Below are 13157 nucleotides of genomic sequence, written 5' to 3' on the forward strand. Positions count from 1 at the left end.
TCTGCATTCCTTTTCCTTTACCTAGACTTACATAAATCATATTCAGACATGAAATTTATTAAAATACCAATCCATCCATAATATATTAGATCTTACGACCAACATGTAAAATAACAGACAAACTTATTGTAACCCAATTACATAACACTCTAGAAAATAGTTACAACTGTAAGCTAAAACACACATAACCCTACAGACGATCATTGCATTAACTCCTTTGTGCTGTTGTGCATGGCATTGTTGGTTGACCCAGGCGGAGGTTCTGTATTATTGACTAAGGTAATAATGCTCTTCAGGTTCAGCATGACACAGATTGGATTGGCTTTCTGTCACCCGCTGAATAATTTAAGACTTTCTCTGGCATGACTGGAAAATTATTTACACACTCGCGGGATCCATTAACAAGCTCATAATGGAGCATTGTGAACAGAGAGAGCTGGCAGACAGGAATGTCAACTCACCGGAGTTACTGAACACCTGTTTATTTATAATATTCTGAGATCCAGCAGAAATGTATCCCGTTTTGACATTATCTATGCATCATGATGCTTCTATTGACTATGGTGGTCTTGATCTCCAAGTTCAAGTGAAAATTTCAGGATGAGAGATGCTTCAAGCTAAGCTAAGAGGAAATGAAAAAAAGATTAACTGTGCAGAGGGAGGATGGGTGGTTTCCATGTCTCAGTAAGAGGAGAGTATTAAATATTCTGCCTCTGGGGTAATCAGCTGAGTTGTGTTGTGTCCTCCTTATATTCCCTCTGACAGAGCAAAGAGTTGACCAAACACACACATATAGAGCCCCGTGGTGCAGGATCAAAGTGACACAGCTGCTAAAAATGGAAATATTGCCACTCATTACAACTGGAGCGTGTAATTTCTTTTTACAGAGTTAATATATTTCCTCCTAACCCAGCTTAATGTGTAGAGACAACTATAAGTAAGCCATTTGAGGGTTGATTTCCCTGGAAATTGTAAACATTGTGGCACTTTTATCATTGCTCAGTTTAATTCACATGTCATCTATACCACTTGGGTTAATCTGAATTTAATGTTCAGCATGTACCTGTCCTTTCCTGTTCACGCCGATGATTCCAGATGTGGCTTCGTGGGGTGCCGTCACAAAAATGGTCTCCCCGCTGATTCTGTTCATGTAGATGCAGGTGCCTGTCTCCAGGTCATACAGATGAATGTAACCGTATTTAGTGACGAGAAATACAACGTCCTGTTTGGAGCTGATCTGTGTGACAAGAAATTTGTTGGTGGTCAGTTCAAATCTGGATGAATTTACATTAATGTTCAAAACATTGGAGTTGGTAAGATTTTTTGTTTTTGTTTGTTTAAAAGAATTCTCTTATGCTTAAAAGGCTGCATTTATTCAATCAAAAATACAGTAAAAACTTAATATTGTATCAGTACTATTAAAAAATTATCTTTGAATATATTTTATAGTGTAATTTATTCCTGATAGCAAAGCTGAATACTCAGCAGTCATAATGCCTGTCACATGGTCCTTCAGAAATCATTCTAATATGCAGATTTTTTTTCAGGATTCTTTGATGAAAATTAAATTCAAAAGAGCAGCATTTATTTGAAAAAGATGGGACAACCAGTAAAGGAGGAAGGAAGAAACAAAGTAATGTCTCTTTCACTGGAAAAAAAGTCCAAGAATCCACATACCTGCATGGCAACGGGGAAGTCATTCTGTGCTTCTGGAGGGAAGAACACATCCACAGCTTTCTTTATGAATGGCTGGTTTCCGGTCGGTGGTGTCCCCACTTCAATAATGTGAAGCTAAATAATGAATTATTTTGTTAATTTCATGTTGTGAAGTAATACACACAAAATAATGCAAGTATAAGTGACAAATTAAGTGATCATCAATAATCAGCTCTGGAGAATAATTTAAAAAAGATAACGTTGTTTAATAATATTATTAACATATACCTCTGAAACTAAAACTAGCAAGCAACATGACCTCTTCCTCAAAAACTGTAGTTACCACCCAAAAAAAAACTTTCCAGACCACTTCCTCTCTTATTTAGACAACTGTGTTAGGAATACTGGCAGTTTACGCCTCTTTGCTGAATAAAATGTTTCTAGTTAATGCAATTAAATGTGATTAAAAACCATCTGGAAACACACCTTTCCTCCTGCCTGACCTCGCACAGCGAAACAGAAGAGAGTGGATTCTTCTGCATTTCCCTCCATTTTGAACTGGCCAAAGGCAGCAGCGTGACCCTCGATAGGTTGTGACACCTTCCGGTCAACTGAGTATAGCTGCATGGCACCAACAACTCTGTTTTGCTGTAACAAGAAACATAATACTTGAGAGATTTGGAAAAACGCCCAATTGATGGGCTGCATACGATTCATTTGACTAAAAGAAAGACAGATAAAGACTTAAGGAAATAAAATACTACTACAACTAATAATAATACATATATAATTAATAATAAAGTTAATAAGTTAAAGAAAAAAATGAAAATAAAGAAATGATTAATTAAAATGAAATCAAGAAATTAACAAAACAATATCTCAACTTAAGCACATGTGTGTCTAGAACAAGAGCAATAGGTGTGTATAATTCTAGACCAAAACCCCAGAATGATTATTTAAAATGCTTATGACACCTGAGCAGAAATGCCAATGAGCAGCAGCCACTTTTGCTTGGCATCGGTGCGGTAGTTGATGATTTGACAGCCTGCCAGGCTGGAATGTCTGTCAAACACTTTGACTGGCTGAGAGTCTCCCTCCATGCTCCAATGATAGACTGCATTATCCGTCACCAGGGCAAGACTGTTAAGAGAGATCCACTTCCAGAAAGTGACATCATCAGTCATGGTGTGGGCTTTCATCTTACTCTTCATCTCGATGTTAAAGATCTGCAGGGTTTTGGCAGCTGGGAGGAATAAAGAGGAGAAACACCATGAAGAAAACATTTTACATTTACACCCATAAAACAATTTAATTAGATTACAAAGACATCAGGGTAGAAATATTGTCAGTCATGGCTGGAAGTGCATCAGGCAAGCCCACCTTGACAGCTCATTCAGCAGTTAAGACAAATGAAGCAAAGCAATCAAAAAGCGAGTTTAGAGATCAATTGTGAAAGGAACACAATTTAGACAGCTGAAATTAAACACCAAAGACTGATTTCATCTTAGCACAAGGCTTACTGGACATTGACTTGCGAATAATGCGTGTTATGGGAAAGGAAAACTTGGCGGCAACTCACCTGAATAAATTCCATCGCATTATTCGGAACTTTGTGAATCAATTCAATACAATTAAGACAAGGACAGTATAATATAAAGGTTTCTAAAGTCAACATGAAATGCACCCGCTTTTACTTTCCCAACATGGTTTTAGAACCAGCTTTCGAGGAGACCATTTGACCAGGATGTGGAGGCTGAAAGTCAAGTTCACTCAAAAGTTATAGATTTTCCCCCCAATTCGATCATTATTTGCTATTATTTTAGTAACGTTCACAATAACAAAAATCAATGTTGAATTATTGCATAAAGTCGGCGCCAATAGCCACGTAAGCAGCGTGCCGATATGTAGCGCCATTGCGCTTCGGGCGTCCCGAGTTAGAGTCCCGGCTCACAGACCTTTTGCCATCCCCCTCTCTGTCTTCCACTTCGCTTCCTACTGTGCTATCTACATAAAAGGCATAAAATGCCAAAAAATACTTCTTAAAAAACAAAACAAAAAAAAACTATTGCATAAATTATTGGCAAGATTTTAAGATGTTCATGTACAACAGCCGTCCGATATAATGCCTAAATATTGGCGATTGGTTGTTTCCCCAGTCTCTGCAATGTAGACATCAGTAGAAATTTAAAGATGTTTCAGAGATAAAGCAAGTTATTATATTTTATTCAGACACTTAGAAACTTGATTTATTTTAGTTTTTTAATAAAACGTACATAAATCACAAAAACAAGAGTATTAAGAAATTAAAATGTCAATTTTTGAGCTCATCTTGACTTCAAAACAGCTTGCTTTCTGTGTGCTGACATTATTGAAGTCGTGATGAAACGGAAGTAGTGACAGATTGTTTCTTCCGTATTATGATACACATCTGGGAGACACAGATTATCGAAAAAAGGGAAAAAATTTAGGGCAAGGACAGGTTCTACTCGTCGGTTGTTGATTGGATTGTGAGATGTGGCCGTTACGCTTAAAAATGGAGGAAGATCTGAATGCCAGTTTGAAAGGACAGGTTTAAGTGGCCAATGATTGGAAAAGTGCTACATTTGTCAGAGGTAAGTCTGCAGTTTTCACAGAAAAACCTCTGATCAAGGTTACAAAAAAAAAAAAAAACATATACATGCATGAATCATTCACACTAAGACCAATAACATGCATTTGGAACATAGATTGGGTGAATTTTCATTTCATGCCGACTTTAAATTCTTAGTAGAACTAGTCTGAGATTGCAGGCTGTTGTGAAGCTGATTAATGCAGAGGTCAGAATTTAGTTTATATGCATCGACAGAAGGTATATGAATCCACATTCAAGACTCTCTCAACATAATAAGAGAGAGTTAAAATCCTGCTTTCATGCATCTAACTTAATATAGAGTGCCATTCCAACCAAGCTCTAACTTAAGACTTTAATTAATTGGTTCATATGTGTTTATATGCAGTGTGAACAAAGGCCAACTGCAGCATCGAGCAAGTCAAGATTACATCAGGTTAAAATACTGCTCAAGAAATGTGCTGGTTCATACAGTATATTGTGAACCCAAAATAAGCTAATAAAATGGTCTTTAGCCACAAACAAGCAATCGATTAAAGGCTAATCTAATTTTAAACTGCGACAGTGACTGTTCTGGCTCTCCAATGCAAGCCATTTACTGCTCTTTTTTTCTCTATGGAAAAGGCAAAGCAAACTTGTTTGATGTTACAAATAAACTTTGTTCAATCAGAAAATTTGATTTATTATTCCTTGTCACCTAGGACTCCAGACAAAAAAAAAAAAAAAAAATCAATTAAGGAGCCATTTACTCCCTACAAGAAACAAAATTAGCCGCCAAAATATTATTTTAAGTGCCACAGAATAAATGTGTTTTATATATTTTTTTAACACTTTAACATTTCAGTCATACTGTTATGTGTTTATGTCTCATCTTTTCTTGTCTTTATCAGCCTTTTAATCCAACTTGTAGATGTCCTGGGAACTAAGGTTCACTTAAAATGGGAACTAAACATCTTTTCCAACTTGAGAAATATATAGTCACAAAGAATTGTTTATTACACAGAATCTGTGCCAATATCATGGACCATATCGATGTCAGCATCACTTGGCCTTTGAGTGCATTTTGGGCTCCTCCTCAATGCATCCTATAAATGTTGTCATATGTCTTGCACACATCCAGTCTATTTTTCTTCATTAGTAACATGCAGTTATATAGAAGGTGTTGAATTTTATTTTTAGCTCTTTGCATTCTCTTATCATGTAGACAACAGGTTAAGTAAAAATAAGAATATTCCATATAGCGCGTATATTCAGCAAAATGCTCCTCTTTATAGTTATTTTTCTAGCTGACTAATGAGCTTATGGATGCCGAATGGTTATTCTGAGGTTAACGATTGTTACGTGGCATTGTTTACATGCTTTACAAGTTTTCCGCAGTTTGAACTGAATGAGCGATTGCTTGAGACATTTCAGTAAGTTTTACTGTAGGCTATCTTATAATATACAGTACCTTTTGAAGTTTATTTCGTACTACTGCAATAAAGAGAAAGAATGATGTGTTCACATGCTGCTTGAACTGAGGCGCTAAAGCGATCGCTCATGCCGCATTAAGGAGTAAAACGGTATTTATTGTTTGAATTTCGTTATGAATTTGGCAGAATTTTAAAGCTGATGCTGTTTGTTTATTAAAAGGCAACAGAGCACAAAGCTTACTGTGATTACTAGACAGCAAGTGCGTTACAAATAATATGAAGTTCACGCATTAACAAAACGTGACATATAGACTAAAGATCTTGATAACAAGAAGCCATATTAGTATCGATTATAAATGAGAATTGTTACAATATTGCTAATGTCCACACAGCTGACAGCTTTACCTGTTGTAGTTTGTTCAAGTTGTGCATGAAATAGACACTACTTTTCTGCACTTTTACTTTGCACGTCTCCATCATTTTCGATCTCTCTCATGCTGCCACAATTGGAGCTGCTTTTTCATTAGAAGGTGTGCTGTCAGTGCTGGTGTTCGGCAGAGATGAGGACTGTTTTTCCACTAAAACTTTGGTGTGCATCATCTCAGTTTATTACGTCAACATAAATGATGTGATCGCAAAACAATCAGGAAAAAAGGCATTACATGCACGTTTTTAAATCATAACATGTAAATTTATATAGTCACCAGTGGCGAACTCAACAAAAACTTGAAGTCGCAAATTAATATTTTTGGTCGCAAATGTGACAGTTTTAGGCGCAGTCTGGAGCCCTGCCACCCATTAATATCGTTTAACATAGCAATTACAATTAATAAGCTAAGAATTGGAGAGATGACAATAAAATAGCCTTCTGTACAGCATGACAAATCTTTCAACTCTACACGGGCACTGAGCTTATTGTAAAAGCATATTAATTCCAACATCAACTAAGACACTGATACAGTGTTAGTCACAGAGCTGCTACCTAAACACAAGCTGCATAGTGAAAAAAAACCTAATGGACTATGAACTACCACAATAACCATAAATCTATGAGGCTACCTTTACCCAGGTTCATTCACATGGTCTTGAAATTTATATGGAGATGCTTGATGTTAAGATTACATAGGGAGGGTGGGGAAAAGGACTCAATATGGCAAGCATTTTAAATGATAACAATTAAAATTAAACAAAGAGAAAAGCAAATGTATGCCCAACAATATTTCAAACCCCAGAAAGAGAAACTTATGTATACAGAAATCAACATGATGTGAACATTCAATTATAAATTTAGTGAAAGTTAAATCCTGTTTAGCCAAAGTGGGTTAATTATGTGGTACATTGTTGGCTAAACAGTCTTTATCTATGTAAACAATATCAGAGAGATGCCAGGACATGTTTGCTTTACATTGCCTATTATGGCTTGAATTTGCATGGGGCCTAAGTCCGAACCTTGAGGCACACCTCTCCTATATTTACAACAGCAATACTGTTGATTTTTAAACAGCCGTTGTTCTCATAACACATTCACTAAAATCAAGATCAGAAAATATTTAGATTTTTTAGTTATAAGTACATAAATATACAAATAATTATTTGCCAAACAGACAGGAACAATGTGTATGTGTAGCCTAAAGTATTATTTATTAAATATTTTGCCTTGAAGTGGAGGCTCTAGAAACACCTACACAAGGTTAAGCAATGAGGCCAATCAACTCTACATAATGTTCATTTTAGAAACAGGATTATAACTTTCACAAATCATTGTACCAAAATGTTAACTCACCGTCTGCATACACATGAGAAAGCAGCAACAAAAAAGGAAACAAAACAAAAAGACAAAGCAATTATGGCTGCATGACAGAAAATACACAACATATCATGTTACTGTAAGCTAAGATGTAGCCTAAAATTAGGAAAATGCAAAAAAACATTTGCTACAGAAATTGGTCTAGTATAACTTAAACTAAAAACTAACTCTGGGTGAATGAATGAAGCTAAGAAAACAACTCACTTAATTTCTAGATTAAACAACAATGGATTGGATCAATCCTATAATTCAGTTGAGCTAAAAATTCAGTAGTCATTACAATTAGGTTAATAAGAGCATCCCTGGAACTAATCATTTATATATCCTACCTTTAAGTGCGATGACTTTGCTTGCAGGGTTCATGATAGCGCTATCTGCAGAGATGGGCCTGCGGATGGGGGTGTTTGGGTCCGCCATGTCGATGATCACCACCTGTGCCTGTTCTCCAACCTTCTCCCGGATACAGATGAACTTATCAGACTCCATCGTCAGGGTGCTGAACCCGATGTTGGCTGGGTTGATCCCCAAATTTTGGAGCTAGGAAAAAGAGACAAGTTTTATTTGCTTTAATTTTAATTAATGTATTATATACCAATTAAATTTAAATCTTCACAAATCTTAAATCTCATCTTAAAACTTCACAAAGGGGGAATGTTTTCTAAATGATATCAGGTTTCTCTTTGACCCTGTGAACGTTTCTAAGAATTGAGCTTAAGAAGAATCAATGACTAGATGATCCACACTACAGATTAAAATGGATCCGAAACATAATTTACAAGGGACACAACCAGACCTAACAGTAACAGCAAAGAACTTAGTTCCAATGTAAAGGTGCTTTTGTTATAACAAAATTTAAGCAGTAGGAGTGTCTCTTACAATAAGATTAGCATTTCAATAACAGTAATAAAAAATAAAAAAAAGCCACAGAACCAGCAAAACCTCTCTTTCCCCACCCCAGTGAGCCAAGCACATGACTTTGCTGTCTGAAAAGGCCTTGAAGGAATTTATCTCAGGGACACACAAAGAACAGATACAAGAAAGACTTCATTTTTAAACAAGACTGTGTACTGAGAGCTTTGTTCCAGAATCACAGACAATTAGCAATCATGAATATGTATCTAACTATTTGGACATTTTTGGTCAATACTGATTTCAAAGTCACATTTTGGCATTCCAAATATGCTTTTCAATTAACACAATTCAATTAAAACGTTAAAAGTGCTGTATATTAATGAACTCAAAAAGCCTAAATTACAAGATATGCACAAAAAAAGAATGGTGGTAATTTGTACAGACAAATATTGTACAAATGCTACAATAAATAGATGTTAATTGGTTAACTCTAAATTATCTTGCCATATATGCTGAAGATTTGTTAATTGTTTAACATCACATATCAAATTTTACTTCAAAATTCTGCCAAATAGATATGTTTTTGCATGTAAAAACGAGGAAGTACTGTATAATCTACATAGAAAAAAGTTAAAGGACATTCCCAAAGTTCCTCCAGTTATTAGATGATGTACAAATTACAAGTCACCAACAGGCAAACCTCTCAAAAAAAGATCAGAGGAGGAGAGACAAAAACACTTCCATCATTTAGTAGAGCACTTGAACATCCTCAGTTTCCCTCAATTACCTCAGATACAGAAACAGCATGTCAGTGCTACCTGGCACAAAGATGCTCAAAAAATACAGCAAGACAACAGCCAATAACATCTAACACACTGGCATAACTTGCAGATTTCATTCATTTGAAAAGCAGAAAAAAAGCTAATTATAGACCTTTCACAATGAAATAAATGCACAAAGTTCATTATTAAGCAATAACACTTTAATAGTTGCCTTTTACTGGTTATGCCAATGATTTTAATTTGATCAATAGTCAAGTGATAGTGGCATTTCTACCCACACATTTTTCCTCGTCAAGAGGTTATACCAGTTAACACTCAACAACATCGACACCGAATTCAAATCCGCTAATGAAGCGTGTTTCAAAGCTGGTTTCAATCTATTAAAGAGACACTTGTCACGTCTTCTTAACTAGCAGAACTAAACCAACTATGACGCGACTCAGGTATCAGTCAATTACAGACAAAAATAAAAGTCAGTGGGATGCCAACTCAGAAGCACCACACCAGCTGCCTTAGAAGTCTGAGTCACCAAAAGCTCGGAAATACTGACCCTGAGACTGAGAATAAGATCTGCACTTCCACACAGAAAAACAGTGTGATCTGCACGTTAATAAATGCTGACCTTTGTACAGTAAATTAGTCTAATTCCAATTCTATGATTCACACCATATGACAAAGCAACACATGTAGACGAGAAAATGCAGTGACATCAAATCTGCAAAGAGACTTACATTTGAAATGGGTTCAGAGAGGAGCAGAGGAGGATTTAGTGTTGGAGACATCTTGACTTCAGGCATTTTCAACTAAACTGACAGCTGCTTCTGTATTGACTCTTCTAATACCAAGTCAGATGGCTAAAAGGGTGAAGTTGTAGCTTTATTACTGATGAGCAGCCAAAACCCAGCCTTTATTTTTATCAGCCACCAGACAGATCTCAAATACCAGTAAGCTCAAACAAAGGCGGCAGTCGGGTTAGCGACACTGACATATATAACCAATCACGTTCCAATGCACCGTACACCAGCTGCCGCACATGCTGAATTACAGAGATCAGAGCTGACAGCTGCAGGGATGAGAAGTCTTGGTCTTATATAACATCACTTACAGCTCTGAATGCTGCTGGACAGTAGGAGAGTCCTCTGTGACATTAACAAAGCTTTCAGCGGTCAGTGTTCAGCAGTTAGTTGCCAAAGAGTTCCAAGCTTTGCAGCCAAGTCCATCTGTTTTGTCTAGGGCTGTGCGATATTGAAGAAAAATGCGATATGCGATGCCTTGTTAAAAAATGTGATATTCAAGATGCGATTCGATGTTGCTTAAAGTGTGTAAAATCAATTTAAATGATATTTTAAAATATTTAAAAATGAAAATTATATAACCAATTTGTTGGTTTAGTCTTTACTTGGCAAATAAAGAATCACTATAACTTCTGAAAGTGACCAGCAGTGTTTTAGCATTACTTAAAAAGTAATGTCACAAATCAGAAAATGTAATTTAACATCAATGTGAACATCCAAACAAAAAAAATTAATGACACTAATTTTATATCATTGTAACTTTGCTTTCCATACACTTTAAGTACTTCTTCATATACCACAGCAAAAACTATAGTCTGAGAAAGTTCAAACATGATTAAAGGCAAGTGAACAGTCAGTAAAAAAAAAAAGAAAAAAAAAAAAGAAACACAATTTACAAGCATAGATAAAATAAACAGTAGTATTCAGGTACAGAAATGTTATAATTACGTGTAAAATAACACTGCATAGTGTTCACTGTATGAATTAAATTTAGATTAATCTTTGTTATAGCCGTTTTGTTTTTGTGTTAACATTAGTGACATTCAGCAGCACGTATTTATAGGCTGCTTTCCCTTTAAATCCAACTGCACGGATCCAGTATACACATCCGATTTATTTCTCAGCGGTTTACATTCATTTAAAACATAACCGACTGCATTTACGAGAATGATCGTCAAGACGGGTACTATTTAGAGCCCGACCGATATGGGTTTTTTGGGGCCAATACCGATATTTGGGAGTAAAAAAATGGGGGATATCGATATATCGGCCGATATTCTTTGTGTATATTATAGTACAGTACCAGTCAAACGTTTGGACACTTTCCCATTCAAGTGTCCAAACATTTGACTGGTACTATATATAGAATACAGTATATACATAAACAGAATATATATACATAAACACATTTTTTAAAATGATCACTCAAATGTGGTGATGAAACACTTATAATGACGTGACAATTTAACAATAAACTTTATTATCCAAAATGAGTCTGACGTCAGTGCACTGAACAGTAAAGTTGAAGTTTATTCAACTTTAATACAATTAAATTCCATTCAACTTTATTCCATTGAAGTTTATTTCACTTTGGAACATTCATTCACAGATTTGCGCTACTGTCTTCACACACAGACGGAACTTACTAGAGAAGTGTGAAGTGTTTACCTCTGTAAATAAATATAAATTCACGTCTCGCACACTTTAATGCCCTTTGAATGCAACGTGGACGTTCCCTTGGAACTGGAATCATGGCGGAATATCATGTGAAGTCCACTTCGGGGGGCACTTACGATCGAATAAGACAACGCTTGAATGCTGCTGCCTGAACAAGAGACCTCCTTACTGAAGTGAAAGTGTTAGCTGGTGTCACTATCTCACGAACGCACCGGCGGATCTCCAACAAATTCGGGGGATCCCTTCAGCTCGAGGAGCCCTCTTGAATGCCACCCTCCGCGCGTCGGTAGCCCCCCGGGATCGCTAGATCGGTCGGCGCCGGACCGCGAATTTAACCGCCGGTAACTCCCAAACCCCGGGGGCTATCGACGCGAGGGTGATCGAAAGCGGGCCTCTAGACGTACACTCGATTTCGAGAGGGTTCCTTGAGCTGAAGGGATCCCCCGAATTTGGTGTCGATCCGCCACACCGTTACAGAGATATGGCCTTTCAAAATTTCAATGGTTTTCCATAGACTTAAGCTTTAAAGCGTTTCATCCAGGTCGTCAGTAGCAAACAATGGAGTGCGCTCTGCTGGACAAACTAAGTAATTACAACATTTCAAGCATTTTATCTGCGTTATATGCTCTGTAAAAAAAAAAGTTCATATCAGCGGCATATTCGCCGATACGATACATCGGCGACAGGCTCATATTGGTCGATAATATCGGCTAAACGATATATCGGTCGGGCTCTAGTACTATTGACATAATTCTGTGTGCATGTGTCTGTTCAAACATAAGGAGGAGATGTGAAAGACGAATCAACTGAAGAGACGCTGTGCTATGTGGCTTGTGCGCGCGCTTCAGGTGTGAGTCAGACAGCAAGACGAGATGGCAAAGAGTTGTTTTCTGCAACTTATTGCACTTAATTTATAAAGAGAATAAACTTATTCTCTGCTATATGCGTCAAACTAAAACTTTGACCTATTGCAAGCCGTTGCGATATGCATATTGCGATATTTCGATAATTTGATATATCGTGCAGCCCTAGTTTTGTCTAAACTCCACTTTACAAACGTTTTTGCATTGCATTTTGGGCTGATAACTGTCTCAAAGAGCAAAGCTGACTTAAACCTGACTTGAAGGTACAAGGAAGAATATAAGAGATAAATTAGTCAGATGTCATTATTGTGACATTATTCTGCTTAATACAAAGTCATGCAACTACAAAAACATGTCTTCGGAAAACAATTTTATAGCGCATGCATCGTTTGGACTACATTTATGATGGTTTTATGATGATTTTCGTTGTTTTTTTTTTAGAGTTTTGACAGCCCATGTTCCCCATACACTTTTATTGTATGGAAGAAACCAGTGTGAACCCACGTCAGCGCTTTTGTGTTCTACAGTAGAGAGGACATGAAGGTGAGTAAATGATTAAAATTTTTCATTTTTGGGTAAACTAACCCAAATTACAATTGGTTGTGAACTTGTGAATTTTGTATATCTAATACAGAGGTTGTAGGTTAAATAATAAACATCACTGACTAATTATTGAGAAGGTTGGCAAGGACTTGGAGTTTTGTAC

At 36.6% G+C, this 13157-nt stretch overlaps 1 protein-coding gene across 1 annotated transcript in view; it reads right to left on the bottom strand.

Moving 5' to 3' along the window:
- Positions 1–13157, bottom strand: part of LOC107578484 (clathrin heavy chain 1-like) — a 39833-nt gene that overhangs the window by 21211 nt on the left and 5465 nt on the right. The window contains exons 2-7 of the mRNA XM_016264439.1: positions 7813–8020; positions 7460–7462; positions 2631–2899; positions 2143–2304; positions 1678–1791; positions 1064–1237 (exon numbers count right to left, since the gene is read on the bottom strand). Coding sequence (XP_016119925.1) covers positions 1064–1237; positions 1678–1791; positions 2143–2304; positions 2631–2899; positions 7460–7462; positions 7813–8020 — 930 coding nt within the window. The remainder of the gene's footprint in view (positions 1–1063; positions 1238–1677; positions 1792–2142; positions 2305–2630; positions 2900–7459; positions 7463–7812; positions 8021–13157) is intronic.

Source organism: Sinocyclocheilus grahami, unplaced genomic scaffold, assembly GCF_001515645.1.
Source record: "Sinocyclocheilus grahami isolate Dianchi unplaced genomic scaffold, SAMN03320097.WGS_v1.1 scaffold32.1, whole genome shotgun sequence".
Taxonomy (NCBI): domain Eukaryota; kingdom Metazoa; phylum Chordata; class Actinopteri; order Cypriniformes; family Cyprinidae; genus Sinocyclocheilus; species Sinocyclocheilus grahami.